This window comes from Hemibagrus wyckioides, linkage group LG10 (genome assembly GCF_019097595.1).
Source record: "Hemibagrus wyckioides isolate EC202008001 linkage group LG10, SWU_Hwy_1.0, whole genome shotgun sequence".
Taxonomy (NCBI): Eukaryota; Metazoa; Chordata; class Actinopteri; order Siluriformes; family Bagridae; genus Hemibagrus; species Hemibagrus wyckioides.
Window position 1 is genome coordinate 14,936,002 of NC_080719.1, and position 23,376 is coordinate 14,959,377.

A 23,376-nucleotide genomic window follows, 5' to 3' on the forward strand; every position below is an offset into this window, starting at 1 on the left:
TCATTTTATTCTGCATTTATATTTCATTTATGCTACACAAACATATTAAACCTACAGAAAATAATTTACATCAATTTTGGAATTCCTTAATCGCCTAAATAAAAAAAAAAACACAGGGAAAAAACATACAATTTCAATCTTTAATGGATTCAAATGTTCAGTCTATAGTGTTAATGTGGTATAAGGAAATACAATTGACTGAGATATCTCTGAATGTAGTAAAAGTTACACTACAAGGATAATGTTAGGTAGCAGGTTTTACTGAATTTGGTACATTAAGGCATCAGTGCTTCGTTCCTATGTGTTTATGCTTGCATACTATATTCCACATTAATATTTAAAAGTTTATTTAAGTTTTTGTGGCTAAGAAAATGACATTTTTAAAAAAAAATATATATCTACAGTTGAATCTCAGGATACTGTGCACCCACACTGAGAGTACAGACCTGTTCCTGAAGGGCTGCTTTAATTTGCTGGGGAAAGAAAAGAGGTTGTGAAAAGTGCAGACTGCTTTTTATCTTGAAGACAGAGACGCTTAGTATTAAGCCTCTTCATTGGGTCTGCATTGTTTTTGAGAAGGGAAGAGGAGGAAGGGGAGTGCAACAAGTTATGCAGATGAGATGTTAATTAGGCAAATAGTGAATTAGTATCTAGCAGTACAGACCAGCCTATTGGAATGAAAGTGTGGGAATGGGAGGCTGGGGGAGCCAGCTGTACTTCTCCCTCTTTAATCATCCCCCCCCCCCTTCTCCACTCTTCCTGCCTCCCCAAGCTCACTTGTGCCCTGCAGGCCACTAACACACCTACCCGCACTTCACTTCGGTCCAACGGATGTCTTTTAAACGGAAATAAGTGTACATGTGAAAGAACCCCCTCTCTCTCTCTTTCACTCTTTCTCTCTCTGCCGGACGTTAAATCTTCGCGGAAGTTTTGCTATGTGGCTCTTGCTGAGCAGGACCCATAGTAACAGCCACTCATGAGGATATAATAGAACATAAATGAATGAATGAATGAATGAATGGCGATTCACATGGTAATGAGAGAAGACGAGGCCACGGGAAGTTTTGTTGTTGGCAGATTTTTTTTTCCCCCCTCTAATTTTTCTATTGTTTCTCAACTGTGTAGTAAATGAATGCTCAGTCACTTTCTTACCAGTTAAATATTTCATTAAAGCTGGAAGACAAAAAGTCTACAAAAAGCAAAATGTGTTTACATAGAGGAACTAGCATGGACAGAAGAGCTTTTAGTCATGGAGAAACAAAAAAAAAAGGTTAACAGACACACTGAAAATGTCTCCCTGTATTTTAAATCCAAATTCTCTATAAATGCCTACAAGCAACACAAATGACATAAGGAATGGTAAAATTCTCATGTGTGTAAAAATCTGGAAATGGTGCCTGAAGGTTGGCAAAGTCAATACACCACAACACTCACCAAGTTAGCCTGGGATTGCATCCAACCACTGACCAACTATAATACAGACTGGGTTGGGTTTCTACACTACCACTGCATCTGCTCATGGCCATTTCAGCTGGAGTCTGAGAAATCCTTCCTATCAGCTATGTTTTTGCTATGTTTCGTTCGGTTCTAATGCAGGTGGCATTATCATAGGTTAATTGTCAACTTATATATCAAACCTAGACAGCAACACATGTCAAATGTTACAATGACAAGTGCAATCTTTCAGAACTGACACACCTATCTGACCTAACCACATCCCTTTAGAGGACACACAGTGCTGCGTGGTGTCAGAATGAACACATCAGGAAATATTACAGATATTACCTTCATCCCCTCACATCCATCCTCCTCCCGCCTCTCCTCTATCTCTCCACCCTTGAAAGCTTGTGGTGACCCAGGAATGTGTAAAATGGGGGGCAAATGAATTGCTTGGCCACTTGAGCTCCTCTCGCCATTACAGCAAGCTGCCCTACCTGTGTTGAGTCAGCAGTGTGCTCACTCTATCCGTCTAATGGACAGCGCTGGAATTTAATTAGCGAGAAGCCGCAGAGTGGGGGCCTGAAGATTACCCGGGACATGAGGCGCGACGCAGCAACGTGTGTGCGTGTGTGTGTGTCTGTGTGTGTGTACTACTATAGACTGGATTCATTGAAGGGATTGACCCTTGCTTGCTTGCATCTTCCTCGTATTCATAACAGCACTGCAAAAACTGAATGTCCATGTGATTATATAAAGGAGCTTGTGCATATAAGGAGTAATAAGCATTAATCTATTCTGAGGACATAAGGGGAAGGTTAATGGAGCTGAATGGCCTTTTTGTTGCAGTGCATTTCGTAAGTAATTGGACAGTGGCGCAGTTTTTCTTACTCTGGCTCTGTGAATTGTATCAGGTGAACCGCAGAAGAAATCACAGGCCAATTTAGATGCTCTTGAGTTAGAAGTGATATTTTGCACTCTATCCTCCTCAATAAGTGGCAGCCATTATACCTGGAATTTGTCAGATACTGTTTCTAGTAACGTATGAGCAAATTAGGATCCAGTATGTCTAAAAAAGTAAATGTTTTCAAGTGGCTAGATGTGATCACGTCAAGGCTATACAAGTAAGTGTTCTAATGTCAGTAAATTGTCTTAACAACAGTTTTAGCAATACTGTAGTCTACTGTGTGCTAGATAGCTAACCTTTTCTTTAGCGGCATTGACATGTAAGAAAATATATGAATTAAGAGTCCACAGCATCCAAACACTCTACTGTTATCCATTAGGGTTATCTAGTTTACTCACCACTAACTGCTTCACATCTAACTCTTTAAAAAATCTTCTGGGAATCTTCTTGTTTTTTCAGTAGAGTCTATACTTTGCTCTGAAAGATTTATTGTGTCGTAGTGGTCAAAAGCTTTCCTGGTGAGTATATATACATAAAAGTTTCAAAATGCTTTCTTAATTGCAACCTTCAAGATCCTGAGGCTTGTGTCCTGAAAGGTGTACAAAAGATGCTCATCGAGTGAAGCCCATATGTGGAGGTCGACATTACCAACTAACCACTTTGCCAACTCAATACCAGCCAACTAATTTCAGATAGACACAATCCACTAAATTTGTGGCATGGGATTGGAATTGGATTGAATATAATACAGAGAGAAATAAAGAGGAAAAAAAGAGAGTTGCTCATTTTTGCCTGCCAGGTCACAGAGAGAGCAGCTGAACTGGTCACACAGTACAGAGGTCCTATAAGTGATTGTTGCCATATCTGAGTACATCTGACTTTGAACCGTGCCTTCACTCCCCTCTCGAGCAGTGAGGCAAAGCAGGCCTTCCTGCCACGTGTTATTTGCAGTCATGGGTGGGAGGGCAATGTATGACCTCCTCCACAGCAGCTGCAGCTTTCTAGGAAACGTCTCCTACCTGCAAGTTTTCAGGAAATACTAACCTAATCCATATATAGGTATATTTAGCATGTGCAGCTGACAGTCTTGGAATGCATACAATTTTTGGTCAATATATGCTGTAGTCTCCCTCATGTGTCTACTACACAAGCATTTCAACACAATATTCTGTTCTTCAGAACAAAGTGGTAAGTCCCTCCATAGTCACAGACTGGCTGTAGGTGAAGTATCTTAAATGTGGGAGATCTCTTTCCCCCTGTGGCCTAACAGGCAGACTTGGGCTCATCACTCAGCCCACATAAAAAGGGGAGGGGGGGCACAAAGTGTGATTAGGGGTCTCACTGAGGAGTCCACTCATTCAAAACACGCATGCGAGAGAGGCTTCTCACCCATTCTTGTACAGATTTAACCAATTAGCTTCGTCACACAGCTCCGCGTTCCCAGATGGTTCACAGCTAATCAAGTGTCGCTTTTGTTTCGTCTGTGAAAACAGTTTTATTGTTGAAGTGCAGGGATAGGCGAGGCTCAGGACGGCCGCTGACGAAGAAGGTGCTTTTTCACAAAAGCGGAAAAAAAGCAGGGCTCATTCAAGATTCATGGGGCACCATACAGGAGGAATCGTATTGATTACAAAAAAGCTGCTATTTAAATGGAATTCAGATGACTTCACAGCTGGTGCAGTGACGCCTCCTACCAGCATCTGAACAACTTCTGTTCTGTTTATGACTGATGCCTCAATAATATTGAAAGGTTAGAAAGAATGGGCCAGCATGGACCTTCAGATGCTTTAGAGGCAGCAGTGCAAATGACAAAGGTTTAAAAAATGGTTTTAAACTTAGCAATCAAGATGTCGTCTATACAGTTTTGGATATCTAGGTTACAGCTACAAAAACAAACATTTTATAGTCAGTTATTCATGTGAATATCACTGGCATGATATAATGTAAGAAAAACTGATACAGCTTTTAACATCTTGTTACTCTACTGATCTATTCTTCTACGGAAAATTAGTGAGCAGTGAATTGGATAAGAAATTTGTTTTAGAAAACTGTACTAGTTCACAGAGATGTTACCTCACCATTAATCTTAACAAGCCTGTAATTAAACAGGCTAAGCTTAACCAGCCTCATGCGACTAGGAAATTACAACAGATATTTTATTACTACATCAAAAAATCGAGTCCCATCCATGAACTGCAATATGAAACGGCTATAATGTCAACTGTTTAGTAATCTTTAGTGTTTTAGGTTTTATTCTTCTGACATGGCTCTCATTGCCAGAATCATTCAAAATTCGTTCTGCAATTTGTAGTTTCGACTGTGATGCTGAAAGTAGAGACATGGATCACCCTTGTATTTTCTATCAGTCATGCTTTTAAGGACCATAAATTAGTGTTAACGTTCACATAACCAGGCAAAGTAACAATTAAACCCTTTTTTCTCTATTCTTGTTATCAGAAGCCCATATACTTGAGAGCGAAAGTCAGTCTGTCTGTTTTAACCCTCAACAGCGCTAGCCCTGAAAAAAGTTGTGCACACAACATTATGTGGTGCAATAATAACAGCACTGCTGCTGCTGCTGCCCTCAACCGCTTCAATAGTGTAATATTTTCTACCCAAAAATAAAGGTTTACATTATAAGAAGTTTCTGTTTTGGTTAAATAAACAACACATAAAATAAAAAAATCCACACTGATCCTTTTTCATCGTCGAAATCGATTGCTGCGGGTGTCACCCTTGAGACCCGAAAGCAGAACTGTTACTACACTTTGTCTTAAAAATACATTACACTTGATCATTAACAAGCCCCTTAAAGAATGATTTTGGCATTCGAGCCCAATGTGAAGTGGCGTGTAACTCAATGCTGTCTTTAAGCAGAGCTGTGACTGCCACAGAACTAAAAAGCAGTGCCAAGGCCTGGACCCAAACATAGCCTTAATATCCATATTTACTTATTTATTTATTTTTCTCCAACTCAGACAGATGGAGAGGCTGAGGGCATTTCTGGGGATAAATAGTTCAATAATTTAAAGTCAGTTCCACACTTAGCCTGCAACCCCACCACCACCCTCACCCATCTTAATTATTAAAAACAACATCTGACAAAAAAGTAAACACTAAGAAAACAAAAGAAACGAAGAAAGATGACAAGTAACCTTGCTTAAAGAGCAAACATTTTGTTAGCAAATGGATGCTTTGTAGTGGCCACCATCTGGAGAGAGCCCAGAAAGGTTGGATCGTTTCATAACGTATGCAGAGCGTTGCTCCAATCTCAACTCGCTCACTGAAGCCGACGCGCCGAAATGAGCGCTGGTTTAATTAAATCCAGAATGCATCTCACTTTGCTCCCTGCGTAACTGCTGTAGTCAAATACGACTGATATGTTCGACAGCTTCATGCGCCGGACAAAGGGATCTAAAGGGTTTTCTTGCTGAGATGCGAATATACCCCCCCGGACATCACAAAGAGGAACAGGTCAGCTCTTCATTGCTCAGTTGCAGAAAAGGTTACCGGAGTAACCAGGAAGCGAATGTTCCAAAGCTGCAGCCTGAGTGACCCCCATTTAAACCAGCTAAGCTGCAGGGTAAAGGAGAAAGAATTGGTGTGGTACAAAATGTTGTTTATTAACAAAACAAGCACAAGCTACTTAATCAATATTAGATCTACATAATGATCCAACAAGTGAGATATTTTTATGTCTTACATAAATGTGTCAGCATTGCTAATGCAAATATAAAGGTCATGAAATTTAATTAGGTTGAAAGGAATTTGAAAAACAAGCACATGCCAGTTACAGCACGGAGAAATAAATCTGCTAAGATCTGATGAGCAGATGGGAATAAAGGCGATGAGGACGTAGATACAAATGAGGTAACATATTCCTTATTACAGGACCGATCGCATGCAGATGTACACACAAACGCAGATACAGAAAGTGAGAAGAAGGTCCTGTTCAACACCAAACCCCAGCCTTTCTTTTATATTCCACCAGGCATACGGTAGTTTATTTTTCACTTCTTTCACCATCTGTAGCAACTTTCCCCTGCAGACAGCCACAGCTGTCCCGCTTCATGTCTGTGCTCTCTTTTATACTCCCGTCCAAAACGACTCTGCCACACAATAGTACACAGACAGGAAATGCTTTTCAAGATATCAGGGCTACTGATTTGGGATTTAATGTATGTATACGCTGTATTAAAATTGATGCGTTTTCCTTGCTGAAATGCTTTAGGCTGTGTAAAATGAGCTCCAGATCATTGAATTGTGTGTAAGGCTAACAAGCATGCACAGCGCTCATGTAATGAACAGGGTAGAAAAATGTAGTGAGCAAAAGGCAACAGCATCAGGCATCAGGCGAGCACTCACACGTGACAGAAAGCATTGATATTACAGGGAAGAGGCAATGATGTGCATGTTACAGATCAATCCATCTGAACAACCCATGGGGAAAAATGCAGAAGGATATTTTCAGCTGCCAGCCTGGCTGGGTTGGGGAGAGAGATATCAGTACGCCATAATAGATGATGACGGAAATGTTTATGTGTTGGTGTCTTTATGAACAGATTACATGGCTAGAAGAACCTGATCAAAAAAACAGATAAGAAAGGAAAGAATGGAGGATCGGTCGCACAAAGACTTTTCCTGCTTTGGGATGCAACATCACATGAGAAACTATTCAAATGAAGTCCTCAGCAAGTCCTAATACAATCAAAGTTTCTCGCAATAAAGGCTCAGCAATGCATCTCTTGCCACCAGGCCTTAAGACAATGGCACTCTTGTTGAATGGCATGTGAGCACAAAGGCTCCATTCTCACAAGTTAGTCAAAGCTGCTGTTTTGAAATGGAAGAGATGTGAGAGACTTGAACTAGAACAGTCCGAGCTGCTCGAAGACTCTCTCAGTGATCGCGGCAAGATGGACCGCCTGCCTCTGATTAGCGATAAAATCGCTGGTGGATAAAGTGGATCAGAAGAGCACCCGCTACATACATGCACACTGTACTATTTGGAAGTTTAGCTTTTTCTGGTTTTTTTTATGCCACAACTACTTATCAGCAGCTACATATGATTTGCTAACTCATAATGAAAAGACATCACAAGAGCAAACTCAATAAGCTCTACATTTCTGCTCAATGGATGAATTTTGTTTTTCAAATGATTAACTGTGTACACTAATTGATGAAGGATCTTCATCAGCTGTGCAAGGGAAATGGATATGATTTATAGCTTTTTTCATAAAGATAATTATGCATTTAATATTATATATATATATATATGTATATATATATATATACATATATATATATATATATATATATATATATATATATATATATACATATATATATATATATATATATATATACATATATATATATATATATATATATATATATATATATATATATATATATATATATATATATATATATATATATATATATATACATATATAGGTAGAGAAATTATAAATAGTAGCTACTCCTATGATCTCGCAGTGCAGGTCTATTTCTCTCTCAGTGTCTGAGTGCTGAGGCGACTGAGGAGATAATACAGAACTAATTAGCAAAAGACTACTGCACAGGGGGACGGTAGAGTGACCTACAGTGCAGGTACACACCTCCTCTCACAACTTCACAGCACCGGACACTGACTCATCACTCATCACCATACACACATACATAAAGGACTCATACCCAGCTGGATCCTTATTTAATGGTGTATACATGGAGGAACTTTAGGAGAAAATGTGGTGCGGAAATGGTTTCTAAAAAAAGGAAGCAAAATAGTAAGAAAGAAAGAAAGAAAGAAAGAAAGAAAGAAAGAAAGAAAGAAAGAAAGAAAGAAAGAAAGAGGGCATCTGTGTGTGAGCTCTGTGTGTGTAATCACAAAAGTGGTCTAAAAGTGATGCAAAAAAAAAAAAACTTCAGCAGTTTTTTTCTGTCTTGTGATGGTTGACGTATAAAGCGCTCAAACTGGAGCCAGAGAATGTGGTCCAAATCTGCAGAGCGAGATCAGCCCTGACAATAGACATTAAACAGATTACACGAATTTGCCATGCAATCAGGCTTATGAGAAATTCAGCCAGCAAAGGCGCACGCTGCTCGCTGAAACTTATAGCATTTCCTCCCCACTAGAACCTTATCTGCTTCATTTAATCAAATCACGTTGCAGAAAAAGTGTTTCAAATGGGGGCCATATCAATGATATTAAAAGCGGCGGCACTGAATCCTATCATCTGATCGTGGCCAGTTCTTTAACACTGGGCATGTGCCAGACGAGAGCTTTTCAGCTACAATGTGAACAGGGCACTCACTGTACTGAGCTCACCTCAAATTTATTTTTATGAATGAACCCGAGCTCATTTGTAATGAATGATAAATGTTTGAGTGTGTGTGCATGTGTGTGTGTGTGTGAGTGTCTGTGGGCATGATTTCATACCTTGGCATGGACCAAATGTCCCCTAAAGGATAGAAATATCTGATTTTTTTTTTATTATTATTTCTTAAAACTGAAAAACAAATGTAAAAAGAAAAGAGATTTCAATAATTAATTAAATAATTATATAAGAGAAAGGTCCTCAAAAGGATAGTAAGACAATCATGTGTGTGTGTGTGTGTGTAGCAGTATGATGGCACAGTGGTTTTTGCAGTAACCATGCTGGTTGGTGGCAAGTAGGAAGGAGAGAATGAGAGACAGAAGTGAGTAAAGTGGAGTGAGGGCAGGGGGTCCCTTCCCACAATGTGTACTGCAGTAACCACAACAAAGCCTGTGGTTCATCCCACAATAGCCTTAAATAGATCCAAATTATTATTATTCCTCCGCCCGTGGAAAGAAAAGGAAACACAAAACGGCTGCAACTCAATAAAGGCCAGGACATACAGATACACTTGTGTCTCTCTGCTACTGCAGAAGCACGACTAGCGAAAGTGGTGCGTTTCATTTTCATCACGGTTAAGCCCCTCTACTCTCAAAAGACTTGCTATTTCAAGCAATAGCTCTCTTAAGAGGAATTAAAAAAAAAGTTTTAAGTCGTGACAATGCTTAAACGACGTGTTCCTTTAGACATGCACCATTGATGTAAACTGGTTTCGAAAGACCTACGCTAAAAAAATACCCTAGAAAGTGCTCTGAGCAAAGTGGGTCAGCCATATTTGCAATTGTTCACCACGCAAACAGTTCTCAGGTCAGATAAGGTAAGCGCAATGTAAAAATATATCAGCTTCCCTCTAAACGTACACACAGGTCCTGACTGAGCTTTTGTTATCTTTTGAAATCAGCAGTATCCTTCCATTGTGTAAGCACGGGTGAAAACAGACACGAATCAAATAGAAATAATGTTCAATAAACAACTTTTTTGTACAGGGTTTCCCATGTCCCGCTCAGACAAATAAGCAGCGCTTTAACGTTGAAGTTTTAAACTGTTCTGTGGTAAAAGCATTCAGGGCTGTAACCAGGGTTAAAATTTTAGATTGAGGTCCAAACTATAGAAATGTGAGCCACAACATATTGAATGATGAATGTGTAATACACTACTGCTAATTTCTAATCTGTTACGTAATACTTCCATTCTACTATTAACTGCAACTACCTACATTTATCAAGTGAAATCATTTGGTCAACAGTTACCATGTCTCCCTTTTTTCTTGTCCACCTTTTCTCTCACACATTTTTTTTTTACCATATCCTGAAAAGGTGTATATTAAAAATGGCATCTTTGTACACTTAGTGATCATTTTATATTACAACTAGCAAGCTGATCTGCTGAGAAACATTGAAGTACAAGTAGGCAAAATTTACATTTTTATTTTATAGACTGTCAAATGTTCTCTAGATCCTAGCTATGTCAGATGTTAGGCAGTAATCTGTGTGTTGCATATCTCTCAACAACAAAGACAATACTCTGGAGTGTAGCTGTTTTTGGACAGCTAAATCGTAAAGGACAATTAAGTCTATGGGTAAACCTAAAGAGTCCTCTACAGCTAGTCTAAGGTCATTTGAGAACCAATTAACACTGCTGTTTTTTTTCACAGAGAAGGATATATTCTCCCACATTATCAGCCTATATTCAACTTGAAAATGGGAATGTGGGAGGTTAAAATAATCAAAATACCAAAGTCCAGATCTCATTGTCCTCACAGCTGCAGTCCTGAAAAAGCAGTGATGAATTTTTCCCTCAAGTCTCCATTCTAGATAAATTTATTCATCAGATGCATTACTTACCTTTTTTTCTTCTTCTTCTTTTTTTCAAACTATTGCACAATATCCTAACGTATTAGTTATCTTCTTTACATACAAGGTCACATAAGGTGAATGTGTACCACTTGAACTTGACCAGCAGATCGAACAAATCAGGATTTCTGTTTAGATTAGTACAGCTTTAACAGTTAACTACCACAGAATCAAAAGCTCGTCAAATGTTAATCAGTGATCTGACACTCAGCAAACAAAAAATGTCATAATGTGGCATAAGCCATGCGCCAGACTCTTTGAAAAGGAAACAATCACTGGCTGCAACTTAAGCTGATGTCTACATGACTATATTAGCTCCCGGTTTAAAAAGGTTTAAAGCAGGCCTGCACTCTATTCCTAACAAAACCACCTGTTTTAACTCGAGGTCAAAGGGCAAGCCAGAACCAAAGCACCGCCCTCCGCTTGACTGGCTGCTAATGAGAATGGCTGTTTATCTAAGAGGTCAAATGCCTTCAAATAGAGTTGTGACCCTAACATCTTAAGTCACGACCTTTCCCATGTGTGGAGTGCTCCTGTGAAATTCGCTGGCTATAAATTAGCCTGCACCCCCGAGCATGGCGTGAGGGTGTTTTGCTTTCATTCTAGGTGATACCTCAAAAGTGCACACTCTCAGATTGGCAACAATTACTGAACCTTCAAAACCAGTAAGTGCAAATGATAAGTATGCTTGTTAGAACTGGCTGCTGAATGGCTAATGGATTTCCACTATTCGGCTAACTACATAAAATACGTTGTAAAAATGTAACTTATGAGTGTCGTGAATGTAGCAGTAGGAGACTTAATTACTGCCTCCATGTGCCCCTAAAACCCACCACTTTGGCCACGTGAGCCTGAGGTCAGCCTCCCTTCCAGCGGCTTTTAATCACAGTGGCTTCAGCAATGCTTCACTGCTTTAAATAAGACAGAGGAGGAAACTTGATCAGTTTGTATGTGCCGCAAGATGGAGGAAAATAGAGAGAAAGAGAGTGTGAGGGAAAGAGAGAAAGTGTGTGATTGTGTGTGTGTGTGAGAGACAGAGAGAGTAAGTGAGAGAGAAAGAGAAAGCAGCAGAGCAATAAAAGTAGCTAGACTTTATAAAACGCTTGTTTCTTTTACTTTTCGGGGCTTTTCTGTTTGAGCATTAAATCTGAGGATTCAGAATTTCTGAAGAAATGGGTTACAGCAACAGTGTGGTGTGTTCAAGTGCAAAACTTCACAAGCATAAAATCGTTATAATACTGATCGTAGATCCAAGCAATGTGTGAATGAGCACACTGGTGAAACATGACTTTTTCTGTTTTATGAGCAGAATAACAGTCTAAATCTGTTTCTTTTAGGGGCGAATTTGATCAAATTAATACAAGCCGGCCTTCATAGGTTCCTCCCTCCAATATAACATTAGACGAAATCCTTAAAAGCGCTGTTGCTCTCGTACTGTTCCAAATACACACAGTGATTCACTGCACTTTTTTCCAACCTGCAAGAAAACCCCATTATCTCTGGCAGTCCTAAAAAGATATGTTTGGAGCTTTACTTATATGCATTAGTCAAGAGTTGAAGGTAGTATCTTCATACTTTTGTCAATACCCAATCAAAACAAAAATATTAGTGTGGAGGTGGGAACTGGGGGAGATGGATGGGTGGGTGGGGGGGTCTTTCTTTCTTCCACCAATAAAATAGGCATTAGCTGCCAACACACTCTGGCTTTAGAACAACAATTTGCGAGCAGAAGGAAATGAAAGTAATTGAGGTTCGTCTGATGAAACGAAGCGCCGTCCTTCCAAGTGAAAGCTTGTGTTTGTGTTGCTGTCAGCGCAAGACAGATCCCCTGCTGCCTCTTGCCAATTAACAGTCTCTCTATCAGATATTTGCACTGGCCTTCTCCATTTCAGAGCTTCATGTATAGGATAAACCATGACAGGAGTCAACTTAGTTGGAGTTAATCCATATTTTCCAGCAAACAGTAGATTGAAGATAAGAGATGTTTCAATATTGATTTTCCAATCAAATGCATAAGAATTTTAGCTCAAATTATAATTTGATCATTAGCGGTTTTTATAGGATTAAAAAATAATTAATCAGAGTTAAACTACCCACTTTGAGAAACAATTAGGCAGAGAAAAATGTGTGCAGTGGTAAACTGAAAATAAGCACCAGATTTTGCAGTGTTGAAAAAATCTGTGCTGTGTGAGAAGATGACAAGACAGTTGAGTTGTTTCATTAGAGTTTTACTGCTACTGATAAAAATTGTATTTGTCTACGAGAGCGTTTGTAGGTAGAGTGCATTTCGGGGTTAATATTATATAACAGAAAAACATTAATAAGGCATTATAAAGCTGACAAACCAGCTGAGAATGCTTAAGCCTGTGGGGCAGTGTAAATACATTTCTACATATAACACACAAAACGATAACACAGTACTGTTCGCGTATTTTTATCACAACGTCTAAGCCATCAGGAAAAAGGGACTTACCTGCATGTACAAAGTAGGCCAAGTACAGGTCCAGCTCTTTAACTGAAACTCCTATGTGATGCGGCTGCACGCACAACCCTGGGTTCGAGCACTGCGGTGATTTAACCAGCCTCTCGCCATCAGTACTTTCGAGGGGAATACCTTTGAATAAAATCACCATGACCAGGTCCAAGCGCCACACTTTGTCTGCCTGGCGCAGGCAGTCGATCCTCCTCATTTTGCCTTTTTGGTCGGGGTTGGAGAGCACACAGCACGGAGGCTTCTTCCCCGTCACGGTGAGCACAAAATCCTCGCGGAACTCGGGCCGGATGTCCTTGCGCAGTTTGGCCAGCAGCCGCGACGCCCACTTCTGCTTGACCTCAGGCTTCTCGCTCAGCAGCTCGTCCTTCACGGCGCGCTCCTCTTCCTTGGACATGCGCTTCTCGTGCTTCTTGAAGTACTTTCGCTTGCGGGCCTGCAGGTTAAACCAAGTGTAGGCGAACGCACGCACGTGGGGCAGCAGTGCTTCGATGAAAGGATGGAATTCATCCTGCAAACAAACGGAGGAGAAGAAAATCAGGGCAGGGGAGAAGAAAAGAAGCTGGAACAAAAACCTAATATCACAAATCATCTCACACACGCTGTTGAATGAAAATGATAATTGCTGGAGGACTTGATAAATATATAATTGTTAGTGCACAAATGTTTCTATATATGGAATGTAATTTTCTTTCTACTGTATAAACATATGTACCGATTTAATAACCATGTACAAATGAAAACTGCATACACACCAGTAATTGTTAATGTATGGAATTATGGGGTGCTGTAACCATTAATTCATCATTTTTTATTTATATTCCATGAGCTTCATTAACACAGGGAAGCCCTCAATAAGAGGAGAGGGTCTGTGAGCTGAGGGTTTGTATATGTGTGTGTGTGTGCATGTGTGTGTGTGGTGTGTGTATTTGTGTGTAAGGCCTGTCTAGGCCGTATCTTGGCTCGCTGGCAAGAATGTGGGTCTGTAAGGGTCTGCCAGGGCCGGGAAAAAGAAACAACCAAAAAGGGAAATCAGACCAGCTATTTTTATCTGTTGTCTGTAAAGTTGGATATATAATATATACATACATATACACACATACATACACACCACACAGATACACACACATTCTTCCAAAACAGCACTGATTTATCTAAGAGAAAGCTGGCGTTTTTTCCGTTTGGATCGTTTGCATGGAGACGGTATGTGATCTGAACAGCTGTTATTATTATAAAATAAAATAAACTGATATGCTTTTCCTTTTCTATGTGTCTAAATTGAATTATTCCTCTTTTCATTCTCCTTGGTTCTAATGCTATACGAGTATTCGGTAGCAGATTAAAAACGGTTGCTGCACATTTGGTATCTTTTGGAGTCTTTTCACACAACAATCATTGCTACTGAGGCACAGCACACGTGTGACCCACTGAATGAGAGAATGGACAATTTTTCATTTTTCTCTCTTCAAATCAAAACCATTACATCAGGTCCATATTATCGATCACAGCTTTATAACTCCAAAATGCAGCTTTGTCAAGCTCTTAATTAGGTAAATAAGTAATACGAGCCTGACTTTAAATACAGGGACATTTTACACAGAGAGAACTACAGAGATTAAACAAAATACAAAGAATACTGGCAACCTGCCAATCGGTAAAATAGCGTTTCTACAAACACCCTTAGCAGCGTTACATGCCCCAGAAGCCACCGAGTGAGCATGAACGGCTTGCCAGCAAGTGAGCAAAGGGCGCTTTCGATTTTATGTGCGCAGATCCGAGTCAAATTCTACGCAAATCTGAATATTGTTCATTTTAATAATCAATTTTACTATATACGTTTTATTACACATTTTTTTATTACTTTGCTGTTTTTTTTATAAACAGGCATACGTATTCTTACCATAAAACAGCTAAAGAGTTCAGTTTTATAACAGTGGTCAAAATTCAATATATTTATTAAATCATAGTCGTAATATAACAGATTGTAGTAATCAATAGTCATAATGCTCACATTACTATAAGGCATAAAATAATATCACTGATCTAAATCATAGTTTATCTTCACAGTGGCAGTAATTTATTTAAACTCTGATATGAGAGATTTAGGTATGATTGTAGAGGCTCGTGTGTGTGTGTGTGTGTGTTTGGGTGTATGTGTGTGTATTTGAACAACAGAAACAACACCCATCTTGTTCTGTTTAAGATTACAAAATATTAATATAAATAATTTACAAATATTTGTATTATCTCCGTCTCTAAAAATTCTCTAACCAAGGCAAGCTGAAATCCGTCTTCACTCACCCTCTGTGTGTCTCTGACCCAATGCCAGATATCTACTGTTATCGACTGCATGACACATATGTATAATATTTCACAATATGCATCATATTTCATGTGCGTAATATTTCACATTTTTACATAATTACAGAAAATGCCTTTTTTTTATAAAATATAGGCAATTTATATTTCTATTAGAGTACACATGACAAGAGTACAAATTATTAATGATGTCCGAACTGCAGAAACTGTCCCTACAGTTAAAACAATAGTTTTAGAAAGTTAAAGTGAACTACCTCTGTGCACCTCAGAGATGGCTGCAGTGAGTCTAAATAACAAGCACCCCACCCCCACCCCCACCCCACCAACTCGACAAAAACTGTCATTTAAAACAGGAATAATAGTAATCCTGTCGTGTAGTTACTCTCCCCTCCGACTCGACATCACAGAAGCCTAATTATGAGGGAGTCGACAGGGCTCACTTTCTCCCTTTGTTGCACGTCTCCCCATGGAAGTAAACGCAGTTCAGGGGAAACTGTTGGCTAATGGTGCTCTTCTTACAGAGGGGTGAGAAGCAGCCCAAATACAGCGCGTCAGTTCTTCGCTCTCCCTCTCCAAACACACACACACACACACACACACACATAGAGCAAGGCAATAATGTAAACTGGCACTAGTAAGTCAAAAGATTTTTCTCCTAGACTCCTGAAGTGAACTGACCCGATTCTCCTGTCCTATCGCAGGGCCTCCTTATAGAACAATAGTGCCATTGGGGCCGAAAAAACAGAGGAGTTAGAGCGTTAAGTACACCTGAGAGCTTGAGAGCTGCCAAAAATTATATATATATACATATATATATATATATATATATATATATATATCTGTATATATATATATATATATATATATATATATATATATATATATATATATATATACATATATATATCTGTATATATATATATATATATGCAAGTACATATTTGCAATTATTAGCATAATTATCTGATTATTATCTGGTTTGTAATGTACTCATGTCTTATATATAATATTATAATAATCATGTTATAAATTTTCCTCAAATCAATCAAGGTTTGTGACTCTGACATGGCAACATTAAAAAAAAAAAACTATAGTAAGAATGACTGACACATAATACAACGTCTTCAACCTGCACCAGAACAGACAGCACTGGACATCTCCTCTGAGCACTTAATCGATGCACGATCGTGTTCTTACAGCGCAGTCATTTTAATGCTGTCCCAAAATCCTCAAACCAATACTGAAGCACAGTAAGCTGTATTCCATTGTATATCACTAATTAATCCATCACGAGTGAAGGGGGGAAAAAACGGCTTGCAATATCAGCTTGTTTAAGTCTCGGAAAATTGATTTCTTTTTCATCTAGAAATATTGTTGCTGCATTGAACAGACACGGACGAATATATGAATATTATTGTGGTCAAACATGTGAGTAATACTGAAATAATAAAAATCAATAGATGATTATTCAGGACCTAGGGAATAATGAATGTGTGATCATCATCGAAGTCATTAATCAGTAATAAAAAAAAAGAAATAAATTATAATTAAAGATGTTTGACATCACAATGTGTTGTAGGGCCTTATCTAACTTGCAGTCACACTATCAGAGATCCATTTATAAATTCATAGAAATAATTCTAATGTTGCCAAAGAAATGTATTTTATTCATAGAAAACTATAACTAATGCATACGATAATTTATTTATTTTATTTTTTTAAATCTTGCTAGATGTCTTGTTCAATTTTGATGACCCAAAATTATATCAGCCTCCATTCGTACTGGAATAAATCTCTAAATTTGGCCTCTTTTACAACTAAAACATTGTTGCCTCACTTATTCAGCAGTCTAAACTGTTTCTTACATATACAAGACTTATTTTTACAAAATAAGTAACTGAAATCAATCAGCACCTGACAGCCAGTGCAGGAATGACTCTGTAAGGATTCAATTACTGTTTGACCAAGTGGTCAGTAAAAAAACAAAAGGGCCAGAAATTAACAGCCTGCTTTTTCCCCCATTTACAGGCTCCTCACACCTTAAGTGTCCCCAGTAAAAAAAAAAAAAAAAAACTTTTAAGAGTTGATAATATTTCAATGGAAAAGGTGTACAGGTCATGTGCTACATTCTTCTTTTACTGTTGTATACATAAAAAGTCACTCGAGCTCTGGAGATATTTTGGCTACGCAGCCTAGACTTCTCCGGTCATCTGTGAAACAGCCTGAGTCAGAAAGCGTGTCCTGAGTTTAGCTTAAGTTTTGCTATACAAAGTAACAGGCGCGAAGTCCACTCTTAATGATGAGCTCGTTATAATAAAACATATAGCTATGGTAAAGAAATCACAGACTAGAAAGCGCGAGGGGGGAAAAAAAGTTCAGGAGACCGCGCACGCCTTCAGCTCGAAATATTGTTCACACGCAGTTTACACTCTCGCGATCTTAAATAGCTTGACGAATCCGTTCTTCAGCGTTAAAAAGCCCAACATATGAGTGTGTGCAAATATTAGGTGAGGTGGGCGCCATCCGCCATGTGCGAGTTTACTCTGTCAGAGCAGGAATGTTGCTGCACATAAAGTTAGTCCAGTCTCGAACCCATGATAAGCCCTGAGTAATCTATACACCTCTGTCCCGTACAGGAAACACACACAGAGCACAAACACAGCAAAAAACAAACAAACATACTTGGACACAAAAATGTCACTTACCTGTGTTAGGCATAGCGGAGAATACATATCTGGTGCTCGAATTTGGGAAGTGTGTGTATGTATGTGTGTGTGTGTGTGTATGTATGTATGTATGTGTGTGTATGTTTGGATAACTGTAACGAATCGGCGTGTTTATGTATGTACGTGTTGATGTGTGAGTGTGTGTGTGTGAGCGCGCGTGTGTGTGTGTGCGTGCGTGTGTGTATGTGTGTGTGTGTGTGTGTATGTGTAGCCTGCGTGTGTCCGTTTACTAGTGATCGCTGCGTCCGCCTGTGTATGTGTGTGTGAAAAAGAAAAAAAAGAAGAGACAGACAGAAAAGGGAGAGAGGGGGGAAAAATAAAGGCTGCTTCTTGCTTGCTTTCACATTTCCGACTGTGGCGAAGCGCGAGCGGCGCTGCCTCAGCGCTCCGTGATGAACTTTAACCCCGCCTCGAGTCGCGCGCGCGGCTTCCCACCGCACTCTCCACCAACCTCTACCGGACTCTGTCCGCCGTTAAAAGCCGCCGCTTTACCACCGAAACCATCACACAACTTTCAGCAAAAGACACGGTGTGTGGCGCTGAGCTGAAACTGTCCCGTTGGCGGAGAGAGAGAAAGAGAGAGAGGCGAAAAATAAACACAACACGCAGAGACACGGTTTATGGACGAACAAAAATCACGGAAAGAAAGCGATCGCTTTATCTTCCATTTCACGCGCGTGCTCAGAAAAAAAGAACGACTGTCCAGTAAAAAGTCCTCGGGATGCTTGGAAAAAAGTCAGAATCGCACTTTTGTATCTCGCGGAGCCGGGCTGTTGAACGTTTGCGTTAAACCAAACCATTGCATTCGCAGGCATGCGGCGATCGAGGCTTCAGCCGAGCCGGAGCTTCAGAAACCGAGAAATAGGCTTTCACCGAGATCACAGTGAAAGATCCTCGGAGAACGGCACAGGACAAATTGCCTGTTGCAAAAAAAGAAAATAATAATAATAAATAAATAAATAAATAAAAGCCGGCACGCGATCCTGTGTCGTCGTTGCAGTGTCCGCCTGAGAAAGAGAGAAAATAAAGAGCAAAGTGAGCTGAAGTCCCGGAGAGCGGGGACGAGCCGCGGTCCCGCGCCGAGCTCACACTTCACTTTTGCCCGGAGGAGAAACTCTCCGTTCCTTCGTCCCTCAACAGCACAGCGCCCTCCGCACCGGCGACTCCCACCGAGGCTCAGGCGGGACAACACCGTCGTGTACTTCACTTCTAACCCTGCTTCACACTAGCTATAACCGACTGGGTTTCGAGCACCGGCTCGCCAACTACTTTTGATAACTAAAAAAAAAAAAAAAAAACCACACACACTTCCTTTATGTCCAAAGCGACTACTGTGAGCTAACAGCACATGCTAGGCTTTACATGGTGTAATGAACACTAGTGCATTGGGGCACTCTTTTAGTTTTTACTCTGCCTTTATTTTTTTTAAACAGAGGCAATCAAGTTAAACGAGGCTTTAAACGTAGTAACGCTCCCGAGTGCAGGGTTTAACGTAGGAAAAGGCGAGTGAGAGAAGAGACAGGATATGAAGACCGGTAGACTTTATAGCTACACACACGGTGGGTTATGGGATAAGGTTACCGCAATCAGATTTGGATAAAAAACTCCGAAAACTGAATTAGAAATATAGCTGAGTCCCTCTTAACTAATATGTTCAATACTCCAGTCGGACTGTAGGTGAAAATGAGAGCAGGTCATATCTTGGATATTGTAATTCGCAACAACTTTGGACATCACAGTGAAAATAAAGTTGCTATAAAATACTAAAAAAAAAAAAAACTGACTTTGGTTAATACAAAAGAAGTGACCAGTCCCTAAGAATACAAAAATACACAGTGCGTTACCTGGATAATTATTAATATAGCCTAAGGTATAGCCTAAACCACGATAAAAAAAAATAATAAAAAAACAACAGGTCTGAATGACTTCGGGTTAATTAACAAACAACAAAGTCAACTTTAGTCTAAACTTTAGCACTTCTCTCTACATCCTCATGCATACATGATACTTTTGCCTGAACCCGAAACAGCTACTAATGTTGCACTATATCCTTACGTACATTATAATAAAGCATTCCATTATATTCCCAACACCATGATCTCAGAAATACAGCTAGAAAACTATTTTTTTCTTCATTTGCCATGCTATTCTAAAGTGTGCATGTTTTGTGCATTTTATTACATGCTCAGAGTATAGGTTTTTTTTTTTTTTTTAATTCCCAGATAAAATATACACTAAATTATTATTATTAAAAAAAAACGCGACAGTTTTGGTATATTCATTGTGAGAGTGTAGATAATAAAAACAGGCGAGAATAACATAAGCACTAGAGTACATCTTATTCAGTGATAGTGCACATAAAGTAACAGCACTCCAGACAGAGTATGTGGCATCTTGCCCCGGATTTCTCCCTGATCCTTTTCCGGTGTAAGTCTACTGGGGGCGCCCCCTAGCAAGTGCTCCTGAGTTCCACAACTTTGGCGTGCTGCGTGTGCTACAGTCAGAGATCAGAAAGGGAGATGGAATTGCTGTGACTATTGATTTGACGTAGGTAATGTATGGTGTATTTATTCCTCAAGGATTATTTGAGTAGTTTATGATTATTGGGGTTTTCGATGAGGTTTCTACCTCCAACCATCTCTGATGTAGGGTTCCACACAGAACATTTAAAGATCTCACCAGAAGAGGTTATACATTTCTTTTTATTATTATTATTCTTTTTTTATGAGAGTATACGACATTAAATCACTGAGACTACAGTTTAATACAAGCCTGTAGCCTTTAGTCTTGGTTAGAATGAAACTCTGGGACGTACGTGATGTAGCCAAACTCAGGTTTCAAATGTACCAAATGGTTAGACTAACTTGCAGGTACACGTGCTTCTTGTGTGTGTGTGTGTGTGTGTGTTTGTGTGTGTGTGTGTGTGTGTGTGTGTTTACAGGCTAGGTGAAGCTGGGCTGTGATTGGTTGACATTCCAGAACACAGACGTGGGACTGGATGCCACGAGTTCTAAGGATCCTAAAATCTTTATGAGTAAATATTAATAATCATAACCTACAGGTTTTGATGGTAAACTGCATCTGCAAACTAATAGAGAATGGAGACGAAATAACAAGTAGTCTAACTTAAATATATATATATATATATTTTATTTATCTTTAGATGTTTCTCAGAGAAGCTCTCATCAAGCACCTGGCAACATTTCTGCTGCATTATTTTCAATAAGCTACTAATTTCACATAAGAACAGTGTTAGTAAATGTGCAGAAACTTATATGTAAAGAGGCAGTGCTTAATTATTTCGGTGTGTGGAAACCTGCCTATTTTAAAGCTGCACATTTTAGGCAACCTTTAGGCAAGAAAGTAGATTACAGTGGGAGGAAAACAAATACAAATGCAAGCAAACTAAAATAGCAAATACTGCCGTTCATCTCATTTCTAAGAGTCAAAACAAGCTTTTTTTCACTCTAGAAAGAATAAGAGTGTGCCAAGCTTAACTAAGCTTCACAAATTCTACTGGAGTGCATAATACACTCTGAAAAAACCTTCATTTGTCCCTGGTTTTGTACCATCAAGGATACTCCAGGTGTACCTTTAGTGTGGATATTTCACCTGGACGCATACCTTTATCATTTAATCTTGGATACCTTTCAAAATGATTGAAGGTATAAATAAATGGATGTAATTACTTAGAATTTTCTTTAGGCCTACTCAAAATGTGTAACCTTAATGGTGCCATATCTGTGACATGGAAAGGTACAAGTTAATATGCTTTTTTTCTGAGCGTATACGGTATGTTACAAGTATAAGCAACCATTGTTAGCTGTTACACTATTTTCAGTTACTATTTAGTGCAGTAGTGTGCATCTGGCATGTAGCTATAACCTACATTGGCTAACAGGAAGCTGCAGTGAATCTCCAGATAAAAGCCTTGATTCTATACAGAATCCTCCAATGTTGAATTAACACCTGCAGTGTTTCATGTAAGTCCAGCTGGACACAAATGAACACAGAGTTCATTCAACACCGGGGATTTCTCTATGTGCCCTGCAGCCTTATCAGAGGCAAGCTGCAAACCTTTAGGGTCTAGCTCTTTGAATTTTGATTATGCTGCTTGCTTTTTGTAGCCTTTTAAGCCTGTGGGTTGAATGACATGTCATGACAAGAGCCCACTTATTATCACAAGCGTGACAATCATTTCTTACAAAGAAACAGTTCATTTCAAAGGGTCTACAAAAATGGATGCCTAATCTTTAAGTAAGTATTGTCACTACTACAACTGAAGTTGATGACTAAGCCTCGTGTCCGTGTTCCTTGGATCATCCGTGATCCATTAGGGAAGAAAAATTAATGAAATTATATTTCAGTCAGTTAATAGTTCCAGAAATATTCATCAAGTGACTTCAAAGTCATGTACAACATTTATCAAGTATGCCTTAAAGCTGGCTCATTTGGTCAAATTGCGCAATAGATTTCTACAAATCTTCTTAAACTGTTTCATTAAAATCTAAACTTAAATCTTAAAAATGTTAAAGTATAATTCATTAATAATTAGATTAGATTAATTACCATACTCTAATAACCTATAAATCACTGTTCAATCAGACTGTTACTTGGATCAGTCGACTGCGTTTGATAGTTTAATATGGACAGAACACAACTCCATATACATGTACATCTCTATTATGGAATTCTTCAAATATATAAACGTGGACAAAAAGTCAATTGCAATTAGGAGCTTGATGTATGCAAATTAAATATCAATAAATGCAATAAGCCACAACAAATAACTGCAGTGTGCTTTGGTAATAAATGTAGAGGCTGGTAAAATTCTGCTGATGAAGGACTTCCAAAGAAATGTCCTATTATGTTCCCCATCAAAACGGTTCCAGTAATACGGTCTATACAAATGAGGTATAGGTTGTCTATATATATATATATATATATATATATATATATATATATATATATATATATATATATATATATGTGTGTGTGTGTGTGTGTGTGTGTGTGTGTGTGTGTGTGTGTGTGTGTGTATATATATGCAGACATTTTTAAAGTATATATAATATAATTATTTTCTGTTAATTGTTTAAAGTCTCTTCCAGACGCAACAGTACACAAGTCTCTTTAGTAGGCCCTTTTATAAGACAAAATCAGATTAGCATTCAAGTCACCTCTGTCACAGACACTGCAGCCTTTGGCAGCTGAACTAAAGGCTTATTGTGTATAGCCAGATATTTAGTATTTTAACACAGAAGAA

At 39.0% G+C, this 23,376-nt stretch overlaps 1 protein-coding gene across 4 annotated transcripts in view; it reads right to left on the reverse strand.

Moving 5' to 3' along the window:
- The window catches only part of nfia (nuclear factor I/A), a 118,216-nt gene extending 98,784 nt beyond the window's left edge, over positions 1-19,432 (reverse strand). Inside the window, exons 1-2 of one of the 4 annotated variants that reach the window (XM_058401055.1) lie at positions 18,090-19,432; positions 13,048-13,576 (exon numbers count right to left, since the gene is read on the reverse strand). In XM_058401055.1, the coding sequence (XP_058257038.1) occupies positions 13,048-13,576; positions 18,090-18,116 (556 nt within the window). In that variant the 5' untranslated portion in view covers positions 18,117-19,432. The remainder of the gene's footprint in view (positions 1-13,047; positions 13,577-18,089) is intronic. The other 3 variants (XM_058401054.1, XM_058401057.1, XM_058401058.1) reach the window with 3 other exon arrangements.
- Between the last annotated feature and the right edge of the window lie 3,944 nt (positions 19,433-23,376).